Raw genomic sequence first — 23,926 nt, forward strand, 5'->3', positions numbered from 1 at the left:
GGTAATAAATTCTTTATAATTCTTTTAAACAGAGAGAGCCAATCGTAATTGAAGCAAAGTACCTTTAAAGTTAAAAATCCTTCATAATGGAGTGATGTCTAATATAACGTTTTGGAAAACGACTTTCCTCATGAAAACCACCGACATACTGCCTCAACTTCTCCACCTCAGTCACACCTACAGCTGCCCTGTAAACTGTGATTTAGGGACAGCAAGTGTGCAGTAGGTAGGACCGCTGCTTTTGGATTTGAATGTCCCAGCCAGGTCTGAAACCCACGCCCTGCTGTAGTACCATGATCAAGGTGCATACTCCAGTAAAAAAAAATGCCCTACTGTACGTATGGACATAACGCTGTAAAGCTGATTACCATCCATTGTCAGTCAGAAAAGTGTGCCCTAATAAATTCAATCGTGATTTATTAAAAATGTATCAAGCTGTGTTTCCAGTATGTCCATGTACAGAACTAAGCAATTATTACTGAAGGCATTTCTCAGTACAAAAAAATCCTGCCCTCCAGGATTTTTTTTTTTTAGCAGCAGTCTGAGTTGTGTCGTCTTTCATAAACTGGGCTGAAGAGAGTAATGATTAATAACTTTGGATACAATAACAAGAGAAACCAAATATCCTTAACCTATGAAATATAAAATTTGAGCCTATCCTTTTTCTACGTTTAGTTAGTTAACATACTGTGCTGCTTCGGCCTCGGTTAGATTTCATTAATTGCTTTTTTAATCAATTGCATTTGAACAGTGCGACTGACACTTTCGGTCTGTTGGCTGTGCTGCGGCGCGCCATGACTCTGCAGAACGCAGACGCGGATGTCGACCGCCGGGGAATGAGGAAACGATTCCCCGCTTTTGCAGCACTTTTGCGACAGTACCCATTCCTTTTTGTTGCCTGCTGCCAGAGGCCACGCCTCTTTTTAAATGTACGTCATCTCATTGGCGGACGAGTCGACCTGCCATCAAGTGATTTGTCTTCGGGGAAGCGTTTGATTCAAGAAGTGACTGCCGCTTTAACATTTTATTTTCAGAACTGTGCTCGCGGCACGGTTCTTTATGAGATAATTTCGTACGGTTTTTAATCGGGAAACGTTGTATTTACGTTTAGGAAAATGGTGGGAGTTAAGGTAATCGGGAATGATTCGGAATTCCAGCCGGAACTTACGAACGCCGGCTCAAGGCTCGCCGTAGTGAAGTTCACCATGGCCGGGTAAGCCTAGCGAGAGCCACTGCCGCACCTTCGCTTCGCAGGGGTTGTAATGCCATTGCCTCGTTATGTAAAAAATCCCCAAAAGTTAACAAAATCTGTCTAGTTTTTCCATCTTCTATCTAAAATAAGTTTCCAGTGTCAGTGAGTGTAGTTCGAATCCCATCCATCATCCCATTCCATTCTGCTGTTCTCCTCAAAAACTGATATACATGTTTACCGGTAAAAATATATGTAAAATACTGTAAAGTTGCTTGTTACATTGATTCCTTTGTCCAAGATGATCACTGACAATCAGCTAAAAACAGAAAAACACAAAACCTACTCGCCCGGTATCTCTGTGAGTCTGTCTCTGCTCTGGCTTTGTTTGTTTGGTAACATTATTACATTCTTGTAGCCTTGGACCACCCACACAGATGACTTCTTTTAAAATACTATATAGACTGTTAACAAGTTCTTTTTGTGTGTATTTAAGTTTGATGATGATGATTTGTATTGCTAGAATTGTGTCCTTACATGTTCTAAGCTGCTGTCCATGGAAAGTTATTTAGATACCTTAAGTTTGACATTATTATAATATTAGTTTGTGGGCAGCCCCACCCTGAACACAGCTTTTGTAAAGAAAATAAAGCAGTAAGTTGAAATTTCTGACCACGCTGCTGTGTTTGTTCGCGCCGATTCTTTTAGGTGCCGACCCTGTGTTAGAATAGCTCCTGCCTTCAACATGTTGAGCAACAGATACCCTCAGGTGGTCTTCCTCGAAGTGGATGTGCACGTCTGTCAGGTGAATTCATCTTCCTGACATTTATGTTACATTCTGCACCATTTTAATTTTTCTTACTTGTAGGTTATGTTTCTCACAACTGGAACATTTCAAACACATCTTCACTGAACTTCACAGCACTCTTAGACTGAGCAGCAATGTTGTGTTTGAGGACCTTTAAACCTTAAGGTTCGCTTAAGGTTTGGAGGTATAAAGCCTGCATTAGGGCCCAGTTCCTACTAATAGTAGGTCTGTGGTGTTTTACTCTAGAATCCTTTTTTGCTTAGTATGAAAATATGTTTTTGTGGATCAAAGTGTCTGCTAACATCTTAATTATATTCATTCAGTCATTTATTATTGATAACTGATTGTCATAATGCAGTGCTGCTGTGCTCTGGACAATACCCCAGAAGACTGGGGTGCAAAGAAGAGCATACCCTGGATGGGGTACCAGGGCTGCTGTTTGCTGATGTTAATTACAAAATTATTATATTATTGATGAACATTTGATGGTTAAATGGCTAGAATATTGGCCATAATGTTGTCATGTGGCAACTGAAGTATTTCCCTTCTCATCAGAACGAGCAGATGATTCGAGAGTTTCAAAGTTGTTGATATGTTTTCGTTCGCCGTAGATTTCATATGTTTCTAGCAGCGTTCACACCGTGTTGGTGCTTAACTTGGCGTTACAGATTTCGAGTGCGCATACAATTATGCTTTAACAGGATGGAAAGAAAGGGCTAGCCCTGGCTAGAGCTGATGTTAAAAAAAAAAAGGGGCAAATATACCTTTTGGAGGTATAAAGCCTGCATTAAGGCGCCCAGTTCCTTCTGTGCAGTATGACACACACATGGCAATAGAACATCTTGGTTGATTAGTGTGTTTTGCGTCTGTCCACAATGCATTACAAAACTAATTGGGAAGTGCTGGGAAAGGCTAGAGAAAAGGTGTAAAAAGGTAATTCAAAATTATTACTGTGAGTAAATTTACATAACCATTTATTTGATAAATTTATCACAGACATGCGTGAACCCAGTTCCTTATTAATACAAATTTCATCATAACTGTCCACGTGGTCCTGCTCAAGTCCTTACAGCATCAGAGTTTAATGGCTTGATGACAAGTTTAAAAATACTTCAAAGATGAGGCCACTATAAACAGAATTGTCAGTTTTGTTGGATTAGCCTGCAAGGTGTTGTGGTGAGACCTGAGAGAGAACATATATTTTTCTTTTTTTTTTGTTGCAGGCAACAGCTGCTGCCAACAATATTTCGGCAACACCTACATTTCTGTTCTTCCGAAACAAAGTGCGAGTTGATCAGTACCAAGGAGCCGATGCTGCTGGCCTTGAGGAAAAGATAAAGCAGCATGTTGAAAATGACCCTGGAAGCAACGAGGATTCTGATATCCCTAAAGGATATGTGAGTGCACTGGAGAGCTGAATTGTCCTACTCTTGAAAGAAAATTATTAATGCCTGCTGCTTTTAGAATGTATAAATGTGTTCATCTCATTCAATTTTTTTAATCTAAAATTGAAAAATATGTATGTGAAGAAGCTTATTTAAAATAAATATACAAATAGAACTTTTTTTGCCCTGAGGATTTTGCCATCCTGTAATTCTTTATCCCTAGTTGCAGTATTTAATAAAAAAATTTATTGGTGATATGGCAGGATTTTTTTTCCATTTTGACATCGTACAGTACTTTGTGTTGATGGGTGGTGCTGTTGACACTCTAAACACTGGTTGTGAAAGGCACCTTTAATAAAAGCAACATGAAGATGTGTGATCATATAGTGGTCACCCCATACTGTAGACTTACATGACATTTATTCCTTCAGATGGACCTTATGCCATTTGTGAACAAGGCTGGGTGCGAATGCCTGAATGAAAGTGATGACAATGGGTTTGAGAACTGCTTAATCAAGGACACCTCTTACCTGGAATCTGACTGTGATGAGCAGGTAAGTGAAAATAAGATACAGTAAGCGATTTTCAAATGGCGTTTCAGCATTTACTCTTGGATAATATGCTTTGTTGTGTGGCCTCAGTTAATTTTTTTCCAGAGCTTTGTATGTGGCAGGTTGAATTGGTATTCTGTAGAAATTGTTGGCTAGTCTAGTCTTTAGCGTCATTCAAAGAGTCCCCAACAACATGCAAATTCCGGATACTTGGGCTTTTCTTTCATGATGACCGAACAAACAACGTTTATGTGTATACTGAGCACACGTGATTGGAAAGCGTACATCAAGTCAGACACAAACAAAGAAAATAACGGAACTTTGTGTCATTTTATTATTTTTGGACTTTTTAGTAAAGTTCAACTGTTACCTTACATGGCGTTTACCTGTAAGGTGTTGCCATTGTTGATGTCTTTTAGAGCTCATATCAAAACAGCATGTTTGTTTTGTGGAGCAGCACAGTTTTAACCTGGGCGTTCACGTTCATAAGCAACATATTTCTGATTTAACGTGTTAAAGAAAATGCTGCTGGATTTGAAGAGGCTGTGAAGGAGTGCTGAATACTTTATATCTACATGGTGACCTGTACAGTAGCATTGGTAGTAAGACCTACTGTTGTAAAAGTATTGGAATAGTTGAAGCCAATTACCTTATTATAAAGGCTCATGTTAATATTTAACATTTGTAATTAGTTGAATAATTGTTGGAACCCCATATAATAGCTGGTAATTGTTTATGTAGTTTGCACTAATGACTGAAATGCTTGTGAAAGTTGAAAAGCAATAATGAAAACTTTCCAGATTGTAGCTGTATAACTTTCAACATTTACTTGATGTTTGAAACATATTAAACATGTTGCCCTTTTTCCTTGAGCTGCCAATGCGGGCCTTCCATTAAGTTTTATAATTTAAGTATCTTCAGCAACGATTAATCCCATTCACGTTCATTTTCATTTTGTATTCTAGCTGCTCATTACGATTGCCTTCAGTCAACCTGTGAAGCTGTTTTCAATGAAACTTCATTCATCTGACCTGAGTAAGTATATTTACAGCAAACAGAACAGCCAAGAATTGTTACTGGCAGTTGCAAAACTTATTATTATTCTGGTTTATTATTTGTTTTTCTGGATCACTTGTGATTTTACTGTTGATTTGAATGAGTGTATAGAGTCCCCTGTGAAAATTAGTGACTTAAATGGAGATTTTTAGCTCCCTGAAATCAAGTTTAATACCTTTTTGGCATTTAACTGCTATTATTGGCATTTTGGTATGTGAATATGATCTTTCAAAATGGTAAGTTATGTGATGGGGCAAGGAGTGCTTGTAATAAAATACCAGTTTATACAGGTCTGTGGAATGATTTAGAAAGTTGACGGTTAGATGAGATCAGATTTTGCTAGAAGAAAGTGTTGTGTTTCTCTAACAGAACAGAAGAGCAAAAATGTTGAGGTGGAGGAAGTCTGTATTTTTTTTTCTTTGTATTTCTAAGCAAATTCAGTGTTTTGCAAAAAATAAAATGCAGTTCAATGTTAGTTCACAGAACCAGTAAATGTAAAAATTGGTTTGTTACTCAATTATGATATTTCCAGAAACATTTTCTTGTTTTCACTGACATGCAAATGCAGGGCATGTACTTATCTCACATTTGATGACATAAAATTGGCAAATGTCACTGGGCAGCTGGTAGCATAGTGGTTAGAGCCAAAGGTTGCAGGTTTTAATCTTACCTCCAGCTGTAGTATCCTTGAGCAAGGTAAAAATTGTCTGTTGGTTTGAAGACTCTTATAATTGGTGCTCTTTTAAAATACATTTTCCTAAATGTTTTAGCATGAGAAACTAGTAGATTGTCAATACAACTGTGGATCGTGTCATGTGAAGTAGCCGGCAGTACTAGAGGACACCTGTAAAAGTGAAACGCTGAATCGTGTCTCTAGTTCAAGCACCAAAGTGTGTGAAGATCTTCATTAACTTGCCACGCTCCATGGACTTTGATGATGCTGAGAGAAGTGAGGCGACTCAGACACTTGAACTTTCGGAAGAGGACTTCAAGGAGGACAGCCTGATTCCCCTCCGCTACGTCAAGTTCCAGAACGTCAACAGTGTCACTGTGAGTCTCGTGTCTTGTGTTCATGCTGCTCATATGATATTTATTTCAGGGTTGGGTGCTCTGGTACTAGGAGAAGAAAAAGTATATTTTCAGTTACCTTGCTACTAGATATGTCCACGTTGGTACCTCTGCTTGTAAACTCCATCTTAACGTGTGACTTGTTTTGTTCGTAAATCCAATGAATATTTTTGACTTCATGCATTCAAATTGATTTATAAAAAGCATGAAAATAATTATACATTGTCTACACAAACTGCTATTTAATGCTGAGTTTTGATCGATTCATCCTGTAAATGTGTAACAATAGTCATCTTGTTATTGATTAGACATGAGCTGTGAAAACTGTGGAAGGGAGTTGAATTTGGTCGGTCTCATGCCCTTTTAGTGTGTGCTGCTGCTAATGCACCTAGTGCTGGGAGTGGAAATGCAGGCCACTTTTGTCACAGAACAGAAAAGGAATTTTAGAAATGGATAAGTGAAGGAAGTGCAATTGAAAAATGATCTTAAATTTCTATCTTCTAGATTTAATAACTTGAACATTCATAACACAAGAAATCAGCATATACCTTTTCCAGTTTATACAAAATTCCACACATCTTTCTCACAGTTACTCAGACTTAAAAAGTATGACATAATCTCTTCATGAATATAACTGATGAATATCTACAGCTTGTATGAAAACCGGTTACACACTTTTACACACACACACACACACACACACACACACACACACACACACATTTTCAGAACCGCTTGTCCCATATGGGGTCGCGGTGAACCGGAGCCTAACCCGGCAACACAGGGCGCAAGGCTGGAGGAAGAGAGGACACACCCAGGACGGGACGCCAGTCTGTCACAAGGCACCCCAAGCAGGACTCGAACCCCAGACCCACCAGAGAGCAGGCACAGACCAAACCTGCTGCGCCATTGCACCCCCGCACCCCCCACACGCATTTTTAGGATAAATTCAATACAGTGTTGTTGAAAATGGTCTTCTAAAAGGCCTTTATACTCAAAAGCAACTCAAATGCACAGATAGAAAAGTGCTAGAAAAATACAAATAACTCTTCATTTATCTTCCAGTAAACAAAAAACGATATGTATTGTGCAGAATGCATAACTTCAAATACACATACTGTACATGTATAAGAAAATTACTGGTCAAAATTATGAATGATGTGTACCAAAATAAAAACTTCATAACTTAGCATGCTTTCTAGTGGCTGCCTCCACTGCATATCACAACAGTTTCGGATGTTGACATACAGGGCTAGACCTCCCTCTGCTTCTCCCACACTCTGTTAGGAAAATATAATACATCATTTCTTAGCTATGCATCCACATGACTCAGTATAGATAAATATAGTTATTGATAGTGATTGATCATCACAGAGGTCATTTATCAATGTCTGAGGTGCCAAAAATTGCTCCCCAGTCTGCCATGCTTCATGTAGGGTTTAATACATGATCGTTAAAATATCTGCTATAATTTTGAAATATTTTTTTTTTCCCAGTTGTCACTTAGGCCCTAAATGAAGCATGAAGGAATTTAGTACAGCACAGGGCATGTGGGAATAACCGACAAGTAGCGTTTAGTATTTTAACTTGGGTCTGGGGTTCGAGTCCCGCTTGGGGTGCCTTGCGACGGACTGGCGTCCCGTCCTGGGTGTGTCCCCTCCCCTTCTGGCCATATGCCCTGTGTTACCGGGTAGGCTCCGGTTCCCCGCGACCCCATATGGGACAAGCGGTTCCGAAAATGTGTGTGTGTGTGTGTGTTTATAGGACTAGTGCAGAATAATGCACACTATAGTTGTGCAGAATGCAGAGCTCCGTGTGGAGGGTTTTCACTAAAGTGGTAGCAGGCACTGCTACATGCCTGCAAGCAAGCAGAGTTTATTTGAAGTTCTGCAAATGTGGTGAATCACTGTGAAATGAGCTGCAACTTTTGTTTGTGTGTGTAGTTCCTATTTGTACTTGGAGTCACATGTGCAGCCAGTTGAGTGGAACTGTGGCCACAAAGGTCCATGTAATTTTTTTTTTTTGTTCTGTACTTCAGTTACATTACTTGGCACAGGTGGGAAGTGAAGAGCATCTAAAGAGTGTTTGTGCTCATTTATTTTTTAATTAGTAAAAGGACCATAGAAATAGGACTGGTATGATGAGAAAATGGAAATATATGCAGATGCAAGTAACTGAATGGGATCAGAAGGTTACAGTATTTAACAGGGGTGGTTATGTAGAACTGTTCTCTTTGATGGGGTATGAGTTTTTTGTTTGGGGAAAAGTATAGATTTTTAAGTGTAAAGGTCACAGTTTTTAAGTATATCCACAGAATGTTACACAATATTTATAAAAATCAAAAAAAAAAAAACCTGACAAGCGAGCCCTCTTGTGGTAGAACTATGTAACAGCATGACTCTGATAGTGAGGTGGTCCTAATCAATTAGAAATTCTAATTACTATGATTATGGGGAAACTGGTATTTTTAAAGGAAAAAAAATTCTTACTGTTATAATTTACAAACACAATTGTAGTACAAATATAATAGAACTTTGTAAATTGGCTTTAACTATCTGTGGTAGTTTTTGTAGTAGCACATTTTTTCCAAGGCATTCACCCATTATTTCAGGTCAACATTTCTTTTATTGATGATCTGAGAATCACTTTTTTATGAAATTCAGAGATGGATATGTCAGCTGTAACTGCTGTCTTTGTGAACTCTGTAAAGACTATTTGTAGAGGTCAAATTGGACTTATTAGAGAGGAGCTACAGTAAGCACATGGATTTTACAAAAAACATACTTTTAAAATTTTTAGTCCCCCCCCCCCCCCCCCCTTTCTCTGATACAAGAGAAACAGCTATATAAAACATGAGTCAAACTAGTAATGTTGCAAAGCTGCGGGCTTCTGTATTCTTTTGACATTCTGCTGTGGCAAGTGAAATGAGCTTAAATGTTTGACATTTCTTTTACAGCAAAGCAAACAGCTTGTTTAAGAATTACAAATTCCCCTCTGTACATATTTTTTTTTTTTTTTTTTTCTTGCAGCTGTTCATCAAGTCAAACCAAGGGGATGAAGAAACGACAAAAGTGAATTATTTAACTTTCATTGGAACCCCTGTACAAGCCACAAACATGAATGATTTCAAACGGGTAAGAGAAAAAACACCTTTGTATAAATTTAAAGGGATTAAAAAACTAATGATCACTTTTCCACATAATGACAGTGTTTGCTCAACATAGACATTGCATGTTTTCATATATATAATATATAAATTTGTCATGGTGTTTCTTTCCTGTAAATTTCCTACTGTTTATAACTTAATTAAATTTAGGTTGTTGGCAAAAAAGGCGAGAGTCACTGATGAGGAAGAGAAGGCTGGACATTACTGCAATTCTTGGACTTTCCTCTGCCAAACAACCTGTTGAGCTCCAATGTAACAAAGTGGACACCTCTTATTTTGAGTTGTCATTTTTGTGGTTGTGAAATCACTTGGTCTAGACAACTCTTGCAAACATTTTTATTGTAACCCAGGAGAAACTGTAAATAAACAGATCCTTTTTCAAAGGCAAGTTGACATGTGCATTGATTTTTCTGGAATGTACTGACTTAGTGTCAGTTTGTGCTTTTCTTTGTATGAGACAATGTGTAAACGTCAGGTGCTTTGTTGATTTGAATAGACAGTTTGATCGCTGAATAAGCAATGAACATTTTGAGAAATAATACACTATAATGATGCAAGCATGTATTATACACATTGTTGCATGGTGTGACTGTGATGCTGATCATTTTAGTGCATTCAAAATTATACCGCTCCCATCTAGTGGTGCTTTTCCGATTTAGAAAATGCAAGAATTCTCACACTACTTCATACATTGCCTCAAAGTTTCATACATTTAATTTAAAATGACTGGGGGGAAAAAAACTGTTCACAGACTCCCATTCAGTCCTTGTTGAGTGATTTGTCCAATAAGCATGTGCAATATCCCTAATATTCTTGCTACTTTCAGCTTTGTCTCTTGTCATTTTTGTCTCCATAATACCAGTGTGCCACTTCTCACTGGCACTATTAGAATCATCAACACTTATGAACACCATACGCAAGCTGTGAACAATTTGGAAGCAATGTGAATTAGGTTGTCCCACACTCGTGTTTACCGACATCTGTTGGCCCATGTTTTCTGTATTTCAGGCAGCAATTTTGGAAAATAGGTGAGGGGAAAAGAATATTTATCTATTTTTATCACTATTTATATGTAACCTGAGGAGCACATGTGGGCAATTAGCAGTACAGCCATGCTGTTGAACCTGAAACAAAGGTCTTTGAGATCTTTTGGAAGGTGTTTTCAAGGATATGCCTGCACCACTAACATTTTAAAGCCTGTTGTCAAGTCCAGCAGCATTTAACATACCAAATCAGAGCTGTGTTACTTATGAATGTGAACGGCCAGGTTAAACCAAAACAAACATTCTGTGTTGATATGAGCACTAAATGACCTCAGCAACGACTATGACTGTACTACTAATATTTTAAAGCCTGTTTCCCAGGTTAGACACTTTCCAATGCAGTCAGGCATCAGTTTTGTCCTCCTTTTCAGCTTCAGGGGATCAGTGATCCTCAGGGACATCAACATTAATCCCAAACCTATTGTTTCCTTTAGCACAGATCTAGGGAAGGTTCTGACACCTCTTCCAGCGAAGCAGCATCTGCTGAGTGTCAGCTGTGTGTGTTAGAACAGCTGTCAAGGCATTCTGTGCTAGGAGTGGTTCATATCTGGTGTGCTGGTATCCGGGGGTGTGAGATGGGGCCGTGAGATGGGGCCATGCTTGCCTTGTGGGAAGGGGATACACTGAATAGTCCTTCAATTTTCGTGCCATGCTGAAATCATATAATTAAAAATTGTATTATTTATGGACAGGACCTCCTTAGGCTGGGTGCCTTACGGGGGCATTTTATTCGGGAGCCTACAACTTTATCGGCACACAAGTGGTCGTCGCAGCAGCTCTGTGCCCATGAAGGACAGCAGCTGTCGGTGTGTTGATGCAGGCAATTATTCACATGAAACACATAGTTTGAGGAGCACTTATTTTAGAGGAATTTTATGGTACTTTGCCCTCGGAAAGAGTGACACATCTATAGCTGCTACTGTAAAACACTTTTCCAAATTGTTGATCATCATCCTTTGACATTACCTCATTAGTGCCAGTGGCACAGTGGCACAGCGGTTATGCCTGAGCTGTGCGTCGGGGCAAAGGTCTCCATCTGCCTCTGGGTGTGTCAAGTGTGCATTTTCTAAGAAGAGGACAGCGGTAAACCACATCTGTACCTTCCCTTATCACGAAAACCCTCTTTGGGTTTCAATATTGCTTTCTCCTTGTTTCTTTCTGCCTTCTACTTCACATGTTTGTCTTTATTTTTTTCAATAATATGACCAATTGTGTTGCTGGGGTTAAAGCACAATTTTATGGTAAAACTGAGTTTCCGTTTGAGGTTATTACTGGAGTGTCAGTATAATTAAGAGCAGGAGAAATTGAATATTCTTTAATACATTTATTTATTTAGCAGACACTTTCCTCCAAAGCAACTTCCAGTGAACTCTATGTTGTGTTATGAGCCCACACACCTTATTCACCCTGGTGACTTACACTGCTAGATACACTACTTACACTGGGTCACTCATCCATAAATCAGTGGAACACACTCTCTCTGTCACTCACACACTATGGGGGAACCAGAACAGCATGTTGGACTGCGGGAGGAAACCAGAGCACCCAGAGGAAATCCACACAGACACAGGGAGAACATGTAAACTCCACACAGACTGAGCAGGGATCAAACCCGTGTTCTCTCGCACCACGCAGGTGCTGTGAGACAGCAGTGCTACTCGCTGTGCCACCCAATAAAATGAATTAATAAAATGAAAATGGCTCATTAGTGCATTAAAACTGTTTACCTTCAGTTTTAACAATAGTCGTACCATTATTGTATCCCTTGTATTCCCAGTGTATTTACTGAGTCCACCTCACTCCAGTATACCTGCATAGGGCATTTCTGGGAACATCCCATCTCTTCCTTTAGTGAAGCTTGTATACTGTATTTAGTAAGGATGAATTAAGCTGAGCTACGCTTAGTGAGTACTGATTGAAGAATAAAAATACAAAGTATCAGTACCAAAAAGTCAGACAAGTACAATCTCTCCAGAAAGTTACTTAAATATGCAACTTGTGAAACTTGATAGACTCTAAGCTGTTTGCCAACGACCTTAGTGTATATAAGTTAGAATATTATTATTTCTTATTAATAATAAATGTATTATTATTTTTAAAAAATTCTATAATGTATAAAAACAACAACAACAACAACAACAATAATAATAATAATAATAATAATAATAATAATAATAATAATTTCTCAATAAATAATAAAAAAAATTATTGAACACCTGTGGATTTTCAGATTATTATTATTATTATTATTATTATTATTATGAGTAACAAAGTTACAGGAACAGATTCTTCACAGTATGCAGCACAGCCTTCCGAAAGGGTTTTCAAGCTCGAGTTCTGCTCACATATCTGGGACTGATGTACTGCAATACAGTTAGTAAAGAACACTACATTATATTTTAACATATAACCACAAGATGTCAGTAAAAGCATTTTGTAACGTTACATTCTTCTCTAACGGTCTCACTCGAGCATATACTGTGAATTGAAGTGATAAATAAAATAAATACATTTAACAGATAAATGACTTTGTCCACTAGACAGTTGCAAAGCTCCTTGCTTATTGGACATAACTATAAAACAAAGGAAACTAATTAAAAAAGCTAAAAGAGGTCCAAATCTATACAGCAAGGCTCTGTGTCAAGCCTTAGATTATGAAATGCATTTAAAAATGCAATATTTCCAAAACTGTGAAAAAATCTGGGCGGAAATTGAAGAATTACGTGATAGTCGTTTTGTCGATAATTTAAATACGTATAATTAATCTGTGTTTTTTTTTTTTTCCTTTTGTCGTTCGCTTCACACGCTTTAATTCCATACGTTTCATTTCCATTATCAAGGAGACAAAATCCTCACCCCGGTACGCCACCGTTCAACCGGCGGAGCCGCATCGTTTCAATGTAAAACTGAACTTGGATCGAAGTTCCCTTTAATGAAAATTGGCTGTTATCTGTGTTTGTTCCATTTGTGCTTGGTGGAATTCATAGGTGAATTATGTCTTCTGTTTGTCAGAAAATATGTTCTCTAATTATCTTTGTTGTCGATTTTACAGAGATAAAACATGTTCAAGTTGCTGTCGAGCAGGCCGTTTTGCATCACAATAGCTAAATTCTGGGAGCTTGTTTCAATGAGCCCGACCTTGACCTGTCATTGTTTGTGGTCCAAGCGTCTGGATGATTGGGCAAAGATACAAATTGGTCTTTCAAATGCAAGAGAACAACAACATATGTGATTTGATGTGTAGGAGAATAAAACAGATTTTCTGTTTTTTACATGAAATAAAAAAAAAAAAAAAAAAAAAAAATTGCAGAAAATCTGCAGCGTATTTTGTGCACTTGTCTGGGGTTAGGAGTAGAAAAGAGAAACAACACATCTAGTGGGAACATGTCCCAAAAGAGGACAACAGGATGTCATTTTGCATTAGGAAGAAGGCCTCAATGCTGAAGTGTAGTTTTATTTGAATTTTCTTTTTAAAAACCATTTTTCCCTCATCGCAATTTTTTGAAAACACACTACGCCGCTAGTTTTTTTTTTTTTCCCCCCCTCTAGATGTTTTGGCGCCAGTGTGAGGACCATGTGTAATTTTAAACTTTAAAAATGGCAGGACACTGAAATTCCTTGTTAGGAAAAAAAGAAAAAAAGAACAGTTATGTAATCAAAGAAATAATATATGAAATGAACGGAAATAAATCCAAAATCCATAAAAAAAAAAAGTTTTCATTAAAAAAAAAAAAAAATAGATACAGCGATTCCTCACATAACGGGCCTCATGAAATGAAAAATTGATATAATGGCTTCTTAAGATATAAACCATTTTATCATACACCAGGGTTAAAATATCAATGCAACGGCATTTTGTTATTTTACTTCCGCTGATGCACTCTGCACAACCCTAATAAAGACTGGAAGTACAACCACAGCCATACGCTCAGTTCCGTTAGTGTTCTTGGAGTACCTGGAGCTGGTACAACCCATGTAAACTATGTAAATGAGATGTAAAGATATAAACCCCTACTGAAAACTTCTGGAGCACCCTTTTACGTACCGTGCTGAGTTACTGTGCTTGACCTTGGCTTTTGTAGTCCATGTATGAGCCAGTAATTGTTTCAGTGTTTCAGGTTAATTAAAATCGTGTTATTTGTCAGCTGTCCTGAGGAGAGCATTAAACTGAAAAAAAAAAATACTTTAACCATGGAGGTGTTTTAATAACTATATTGGGGATGGCACAGAGGCGCCCCCTCTTCATAACACCTGGGCTGTTTGGGCACAGGTTCAAATCCAGCTCAGTCTGTGCGGGGTTTGCATGTTCTCCCAGTGTTTCTGTGGGTTTTTTCTGGGTGCTCCTGTTTCCTCCCATTTTCATCAGCGCCGATACTGAATGGACACACACCTCATCACAATGTATTTACGTCTGTGTTTCTACCTGTGGTAAATAGCATTGTGATTGCTGGACTTTGTGAGAGTGAATGATTTTTCTCGGTTCATGATTGCTTTATTAGCTCAGCTGTAACTTTTCTCACTTATTTTTATTTCCATTTTCGATGTGTAGCACCAACCTTTTAACTAATGTCATTACTTTCGCAGAAAAGCGTTGCGATGTCGAATTAAATTTTTTTTAAATTAAGAATTAAAAAACCTGGATTCCCGCTTACCTCTTGTCTGTGTCTTATTCAATCTGTTGAAAACAATCCCATTCACATTTTAGGCAGTTTGAATTTAACCACTGAACACGTTTTCATTTGCGTAAAGAAAGCATCTATTCACTAATTCGCTGGATGAAAACCTTATTAAGGGCACACCCAACCTTTTTACCAGCCAAATAAAAATAACAACGTTAAGTATTAAAGTATTTAGAGTACAGTATTTAAAAAAAATATCGGTAATATTTTACAATTCAAAACCAAGCCTCCCCTTTTCAACCCTTCTAAACTATCAAAATCAGTTTTCAGTGGGTCCTCGACTTATGCACTTTCAGGTAACAAACTTTTTGCTGTTACAAATATTTATTTATTTATTTATTTATTTATTTCTGAAATAGAGCTAGCAATTCAAATGACACCAAAGCTTCAGCTAATGCACTGACAGATAGTGATGCAAATAGTAAGCGCTTCCTTCCATATGTCAACACCCTGCTGTAGCTGTGACCAGGGTATTTTACTGTATTTTCTAATTTACAGTGGGTTATAAATACCCAACTAGAGGACTGAGAACACACAGATTGGTGCGCAAGACTCTTTGCAACTCTACGGTGCTGCGGTATTCCTGCTCAGACAGCCTCTCGGCTTGTGGAGCTGTTTGAATGCGACACACACACACACACACACACACACACACACACACACACACACACACACACACACACACACAGAGAGCGGCTTTAAGTGCTTGTCCCAAGTGGGGGTTGTGGCGAGCCAGAGCCTAACCTGGCAACAGAGGGTGCAAGGCTGGAGGGGGAGGGGACACACCCAAGGTGGGATGCCAGTCCAGGGCAGGGCACCCCAAGCGGGATTCGAACCCCAGACCCCCCAGAAAGCAGGCACAAAACAAGCACCACTGCACCCCCCATCCAGACAATTATATTTGTATTTATTAATTTAGCAGATGCCTTCTCCAAAGCTGCATTGAACTCAGAGTAAACAAAAGTGTATTTCACCAACAGACATATGGATACAAACAAGGGATTCTCGAATTTAAATAGCTGTATACAGAATTACAATAGAATCAAAGTATAGAACTGATGACCTTTGAAGTCCCCAGCCAGCTTCATGTCACACTGGACTAACAACCTGTTTGAGTAACTAACTAACTCTTGGTCCCCAGTTAAGTTTGAAGGTACAGCGCCCACGGTATTTAGATGGCGCTACTCGCTCTCACTCAGTTGCTAACACGGCCAAATTTAATGTACCTTATTTCGGCTTATTAGCCCAAAGGCTAATAAGGTTTGCAAGGTGATCAGGATTTGTTTATTCTGAGTTTTATGCATCTACTCCAGCGATGAACATCGCTGCATAAAGTGAAAAGAAACAAACTTAGTTTACTTAAGAATCACATGTCTGCAACTATGTGTCTTTCTCAATGTAATGCATCGTATTTCTCTGAGATGTACGTCGCTTTGGAGAAAAGTGTCTGCTAAGTGTATAAATGTAAAGGTAAATGTAGCCCATCCACTATTTTAAAGAAAAACATGAAAAAGACAACAATAAAGTGTAATATAAGGTTTAGGCTTCAGATTTCTTTACAGTTGTGAATTTTTTACAAAACTTTAATCTGTTCATACTTATAAACTACAGTATATTTGCACACATTGGAAATCATCGTACTTTTGGTAATTTGCATCTTAAATTATATTTTCCTGTGCATTTTGTGTTATTAACCTCAACAATAATTTTGTCAGTCATGTTGGACCTGGCAGTCAACAAAGTCTGAGTTAAAACATAATATTCAGTATCCAAGGCAAACTATAAACACACCCCATATGACTGGAAAGATACAAAAACCAAGAAGAGATGGAGGAGCTACCAAAGATATTACATATTTTTCTACCACCATAATTAGGGCATTGACAGTTTTTTAAATAATTCATTTATCATGTGTTTTTTCAATCTGATACAGTCCATAATTCATTGCTTCAATAGGTACTGTAGCATTATTAACCAGAAATGAAAAAAGACAGGGAAAAATTAAAAATAGGGAAAAGACAAAGAGGAGAACCAGCAACCAGATGGATGGAATCAATCACAGCAACAATGGACGCACCCATTTCCACCTTAAAGAAACAAGAAATATCATTCCGGAGGCACTCTGACTATGGGCTGGCATGGACTCAATGGCACTTAACAACAAAATAAACTTCTATAGTTTCCCTTGGGTTGTGGCTAATAGAGAAAGAAAAAATAAGGCACAGAAAGGCAGAAAGCTATGCAGTACTGGAATCCTAGAGGGTTTGCTTTGTTCTAAAGGATCATGTAACAATTATTGTGCGTTAGAGTTGATTAGTGCTGTATGATCAGCGAGAAAATAAAAATTAAAATCAGAATGACACGATGCATTTCATAGGCATGCCAGTCATTAATGAACAGTACTCGTGGAATCCAATTCTCACTTTCTGTGCTGGGGATGCTCGATAATGATCTGTTAGATTTGCTAGATTTATAACCTGATACTGCTAAAAAATCTCAGGAAGCCTGCCAGGTAACGAAACTTGTTAGTGTGACCCCTTTCGCCATGCACCCTGCTTTGTAGTTCTTGAACCAAAAATACACACACACACACACACACACACACACACACACACACACACACACACACACACACACACACACACACACACACACACACACACACACACACACACACACACACACACACACACACACACACACACACACATTTTCAGAACCGCTTGTCCCTTACGGGGTCACGGGGAACCGGAGCCTACCCGGCAACACAGGGCGTAAGGGGAAGGGGACGCTCCCAGGACGGGACGCCAGTCCGTCACAAGGCACCTCAAGCGGGACTCGAACCCCAGACCCACCGGAGAGTAGGACTGCGGTCCAACCCACTGCGCCACCGCACTCCCTAATGAACCAAAAATAGAGAGTAGAAAATTTCAAAGAGAGCTGTAATTTCCATGCACAGAATATGTTAAAATCTGAGATTATTTTACAGAGCCATTTTTTTCTGATTAAAAGCCAGGTGAAACTTCAGCTTTCTGATGTTTTTCCACTGGTGGCGTAGCGGGTTTGGCGGGAGCCCGCTGCGTGGTGGGTCCTGCTTGGGGTGCCTTGGGGTGGACTGGCGACCCGTCCGGGGTGTGTCCCCTTCGGCCCTGCACCCTGTGTTGCCGAGTTAGGCTCCGGTTCGCTTGGACAAGTGGTTGTAGACATTTTGTGTGTGTTTTTCCACTTCAATGGTCTCCCAGTTTATCCATATGCTTTGAGAGCATCAATCCCGACATCATTTCAGGTATCAGGTGACGTATTTAGCCACATAATGTTGAGGCTACTGCTTCTTAGTCTGGCAGAGACTCTGCTGTAATACCTTTAATTGCTCCAGTTAACCATCCAATTATAGAAATGAGAAGTTATATATTTTGATAAAGGTTACGCTATAGACATGTGATCACAGTAGCTATCGATCCTAATATAAAAACTCAGTAGTCTGAGATTTTCACTCATCCTGTCAGTCAGTGCACCTGTCAGTCATCTGCACCAGCTAAGCACACGGAAAAAGTATTGAGCTGTTTAATTTTCATCGGTTACATCATGAGTGAAGTTGAAAGTGCCCCAAAGCTGACCAACAGTGGTTTTTGGGATGAATCAGTCAATGGTATTGAATAGGAGGTTTTAGAGATGAAGCATTTTATATTTTCTGTAGGATTAAACATGTTTTAATTTTAGTGTAATTTGAGGTTTTTAAAACCAATAAACATTACACTGCTGTGCGGTAGCATTATGTCACGTGTACCCTGCTTTGGGTCCTGCTTTCAGGCACAGTATACCTTCAGGACCCTGCTGTGGACAAGAAGTTAGGGGTGGATGGAAGTCTGACAGTATTTTCTGTGGTTTTCACAGAACTTAAAATAGTTAAAAAATGGAGGGACATCTGTATTATTCAGCTTTTCTTTGTTACTTAGTGGTCATGAAGTTACAAAGTTTTCCAGATTTCCAGTCTCAGTTGCATTTGTAAGTTGAGAAGAAAGTTTACTTTCAGCAGTAGGTATGAATTATGAATTACAGTGTAATGTTTTCTTTGTTTTAAACAGTTCCCACAGAGTTTTATTTGGTCATTTGATAACTCTTGTGAGTTACCACCTGTAGTATGAATTTTGTTTGATTTTGTGTAGACTTGTGGTACCACTTGCTTTTTTGAGACTTTTCTAAACTGTCCTCTCGGAATGGTGTAACATCGTTTCATAGGATGCTTTTCGTGGTCCACAAAGAAATGGAACATGTCATCATAGATAAGCCTTTACTCAGCCTTTATTCAGCCGCTTCTCCGGCATAGTATGTGATTGTTTGTGTATCTTATAATATTTAAAAAAAAAAATTGGTAGGAGGATTTCAGGATTTGTCTATCCTGTGTTTTATGCACAGACTTGAACGATGAACCTCGGTGCAGCAAGTGGTAGGGAACAAACTAGGTTTACCTGAGTCACATGTCTACAGCTATGTCTCTTTCTATTAATGTAATGCATAAATTGTACTTTTGCTGAGATATACGTCGCTTTGGACAAAAGCGTCTGCTAAATGAATAATGTAAATTTAAATGTAAATGTCGTATAAAGTGACTTTTTCGCATTTATTTATTTAGCTGACACTTTTCTCTAAAGAACACACAATTATTTACAGCAGGGTAATTGTTACTGGAGTAAGTTAGGATAAACTCCGCCATGGACGGTCCCATGTCCAGCTGAGAAAGGAGAAGGGTTGGGAGTGGGGCTAGCTACACCACTCCATAAAAACCTTGTCAGCTACAGAAACGCCAACAAGGAAACTTCATGACATCTCAGCTCTTAGGGACACCTGGAGAGCCCTTGTTGGCGGCCTATGCCCCAGGAGGGGTGGAAGGCATAAGAAGAAGAAGTTAGGAGAAGCACCTTACTGAAAGGGTACTACAGCTAGTGGTGGGATTCAAACCTATTACTGTTGGGCTCAAAGGCAGCCGTTTTGACCACTGTCCTACAAGCTGCCTCTTTTCTTGGGCATTTAACATTGCGCCAACTCATTACAACAGGATTGTCTACAAAATTCCTTGAGTGGTAGGAAGTGGGAGGCTACCTTGGGGAAATTTTGAGATACCGAGGCTGTAAGTGCCTTGATAAACTAAGCAGCCGATGTTTTCGGTTGAATATGACCTTGGTTGTTTACGCAAGACCATGTCTTGAGTGTGGACAGTTGGTGGACTGTGGCCATATGGACATGCCAGTATCTGACTCATGCCACGGCTGCAGCAACATTCTGGCCATGGTTTTGTGAAGAAAGCCAGCTTTGAGAATGAGTGCAAACTGTTCTTGATTCTATTTTCATTTGTATTCTTTTCATTGGCTTTGACATTCTAATTAGCAAAGATGTAACACTTAGTATGATCCTGTGTTAATGAAAATTCTAAATTATTAATATACAATTAGTTTAATATATGCTCAAATTGATTCCATGTATTTCCAAATTTTAATAATAAATCAAAGTACATGGCAAAAGTACTATGCTCTTTTGCGTTCATGATAGGAAATGGTCAAAATGCCACTCAAAGACCTACCTGGTAGCTCTTCAACAAGCTGATTTGGGGGGAGGAAACTAAGCATCATTGCAGCAGTGTAGTCATTCTCACTTTTCTAGTATATCTGTAACTTGTAGATATTGATTTTGACATTGTTATTCATTTTTTATTTATTTTTTGGTATTTATTAATTATGTTAAATGCATTACATGCATAAATGATTTAAATTCATACGTCTCTCTTGACTTCTTTTTAACTGTTTATGGAACGTGCACAGTCCACTGTTTAAATAAGAATTAGCTGTACAGCCCATATTTACAACTCAGCCAGAACCTTTTTCTAAGAACCTATTAACAGAAGTGTGTAGTAATGCCCTGATATGCAGCTCAGCCTAGAAAATGACATTACAGTAATCGGATAGTACATTGAGGTGAATATAACACGCAGAATTCCTCTTTCCAAAGCCCCCAAAACCAAGGGCTGCTGATGTGTGTGTGAACATTCTGTCTAAAATCCTTGATAATCCATAATTTCCCTGTCCTTCTGTACCAGCAGCTTTCATGTTTTATATTTCTGTTAGAAAGCAATATATTATTCAGAACTCCATTATTGCACAGTGTTCGAGAAGAAGACGGGAAAAGGAAAAGGTCTGCAGCGTGTTTCAGGGCTACTGTTTTGTCAGCCAAACATTATCAGATGATCATCAAACTGGTCTTTGGGTTCATGCTCACCACCCTGAACACAGGTGTCGCTTGTCTGTGGTCCCTCGCAACTTCATTGTTGCTTCTGATGATTTTGTTTGCTTATTTCTGTGTCCTTAGTTTGCTTATAGCGCTCCAGCTCCAGATCACCACTGAATTTGTATTTTAGGGAGGGATTCAGGATTTTTTCTTCTTCATTAAGAAGATCCTTTGCGGCTGATTCTTTTAGAATATTGGCCATGTCACTAAATCCCCCTTCCCTCTAATACAATATCCTCCTTGTTCAAGTGTTGGCTACAGCCACGCAGATATCTGAACAAATGGGAGATGAGGCTGAAAGCAATAATACATCTCATATAGACTGTGCTCATTTTTTGTTAAGGGGCCTGCAGAGCACAGCTTGTATAACTTTCTATCATAAATCAATAAAGAGCCCAGACAAAAGTTCAGTAATACCTCCAAAACGTAACACAATTTTCATTTTACACTTGATTTTACTGATGTACAGGGCTTGGAGGTTCGCTAAAAACATTATAACATTATTGCAAACATTGAAGTGTGGAGAATCCCTGTGGGTACAAAGTCAATTCAAAACATTTCAAAAGGTCTCAGTTGTTGCAATTAAGGCAAAATAAACAACTATGCCCTTAAGCTACATCTCAAGTTCCCGTTTGCCGCTTAATCGGTGCCACGACTGGTACTTGCAGATAAGAGCAAGATTCATCATGCAACTCTAGTCAGTGTGAGAGACAGGTCAACCCCTGGACTGCTGTGACACAGCACTGATGGGAACCAGCCTTATCAGGTGATCACAGTCATCACTGTCATCCCTGTGTTGCATTGCATTTAAACTACATTCTAGCACACCTTCTAGCCCATTAATGTATCATTAAAAATTAGAAGTCAATGTATTCCATAGTCCTCAGAGAGTGCACCACTTACTTTGATTTATTTTCCATTATTCCCAGTGACTTAAAATGAACAAATACAATTTAATGGCAAAGATAAATCTGACAATATTCACACACAATACAACAACCAGCTAGTAGAATAATGTTTAGATTTGCTGCCTTTGGACCCAAAGGTGGCCTGTTCAAACCTCGCCTCCAGCTGTAATACCCCAGAATATGGTATTATATGAGATGGGATGCCCTAAATTGCTTTGGTGAAAATATCCAGCTGCATAATAGAGTAAATGATTACAAGCTCTCTTAAAGAAAGGCATCATTGAGATGAATCGGTGGAAAGCATAGAACATTTACTATTTCGATTATCTAACCTACACGCATTAAAAATGTACTTCAGCTGATTTGAGGAATGTATTTTTGTTGTAAAAATTGTGCAATGCTTGTTATAAATGTCTTATATACTTAAAACTGTTATCCATTCTTAGATAGTGTGATGCTTTAGTCCCTGCTCACATTGATCAGGCTAAACTCCAGAAAATGACCCTTTACCTATAAGGTAACTGCAATCCTCTGATAGGGTCCCATTAAGTTATGTGAAAAGTCATCTCAGTCTGACCACTTTAATGCTTTGGTTAGCAAAACATAAATGTAACTTGTATAGCACTGGCAATAAAGTGCGACATATTTCTACATCGTACGAGAGAAATAACTCACTACGTTAATCTAGACTGTGAGGATTCTTTGAGAAGTATATTGACTAACATTTAAAATTGTATTTCTTCAAAAAATAAACCACAAACACAGATTGCGGTCGTGATGAAAAACTGCAGCGGCACTGCTGTACTGAAGAGTGGTGCATTAGTAGTTATTTTATTTTCAGTCAGTGACAACATTTGAGACCGTAGCAGATTCTACACTAACAGCAAAGCAATTCTAAAAAATTGCTTTCCAGGGAAAGACTCTACTAATTATTGTTTTGTAGCAACTGTAGATGAAGACAGAAACACTTTTCCTAATTGCAGTAAAGCTGAAATAATAAAAAAAAATCATAATTTTTGTTTATTCTAAGTTGGGAAAAAGGCAAATGAGGGGTTTATGGTAATTTAACCATAAACAAGCTGTGTGGACATGAGATAAAATAAAACCGCAAACTAGTGTTGGTTTGAAGATCTTGAGACAGTGCTCCTGCTGGTCTGACTGAGTCAAAAGGGGTCAGTATTGCAAGTTATCATAAGATTAAACCAAGGAGAAATAGCCTGGTTAGTGCTGCATGCAGCTAAGAGGAGTCCTCTTGACCTATGTAAGCGTTCCACAGTCAACATGAGCGATGGCCCTTGTCATTACTTCGATCGAGTCTGCCTGTAGAGCTAACTGTCCATTTAGGATGGTAATGTCCATGGTAATGTCCAGTACTGACACATAGCTGTGACCAGCAACAGGGCTGCTTTTATTGTTAGGTAACCCTAGACAATCAGCTAAGGGCGCTGAAATTATTGCTGCTAAAGCAGAAAAACAAATTTTAATCTTGGAAAAAAATCTTGTTGAAAATCTTCCTTAATAGCAAATAAACAGTTTTAGTAGAAAACTGAAGCTCTGCCACCTTATAGGTTATGTAAATACTGTATCGTGCAGCGCCACCCCACGTCCATGAAATTTCACAACTTTGTAGGTTACATTTCGATCATGAAACCAACTGTTGGTCCACAAAGTAAATAGTACACACACACACTTTCAGAACCGCTTGTCCCATATTGGGTCGCAGGGAACCAGACCCTACCCGGTAACACAGGGCATAAGGCCGGAGGGGGAGGGGACACACCCAGGACGGGACAC

The 23,926-nt window shown here is 38.7% G+C and overlaps 1 protein-coding gene across 1 annotated transcript; it reads left to right on the forward strand.

The window, feature by feature from the left end:
- The first annotated feature begins 959 nt into the window (after positions 1-959).
- Positions 960-9,606, forward strand: txnl1 (thioredoxin-like 1). Its single transcript, XM_018749398.2, has 8 exons — positions 960-1,213; positions 1,898-1,994; positions 3,221-3,394; positions 3,814-3,936; positions 4,899-4,968; positions 5,867-6,039; positions 9,087-9,191; positions 9,374-9,606. The coding sequence occupies exons 1-8, from the start codon at positions 1,116-1,118 to the stop codon at positions 9,401-9,403; spliced, it is 870 nt and encodes a 289-aa protein (XP_018604914.1). The 5' UTR covers positions 960-1,115; the 3' UTR covers positions 9,404-9,606.
- Positions 9,607-23,926: the final 14,320 nt, after the last annotated feature.

Source organism: Scleropages formosus, chromosome 6 (genome assembly GCF_900964775.1).
Source record: "Scleropages formosus chromosome 6, fSclFor1.1, whole genome shotgun sequence".
Classification (NCBI taxonomy): domain Eukaryota; kingdom Metazoa; phylum Chordata; class Actinopteri; order Osteoglossiformes; family Osteoglossidae; genus Scleropages; species Scleropages formosus.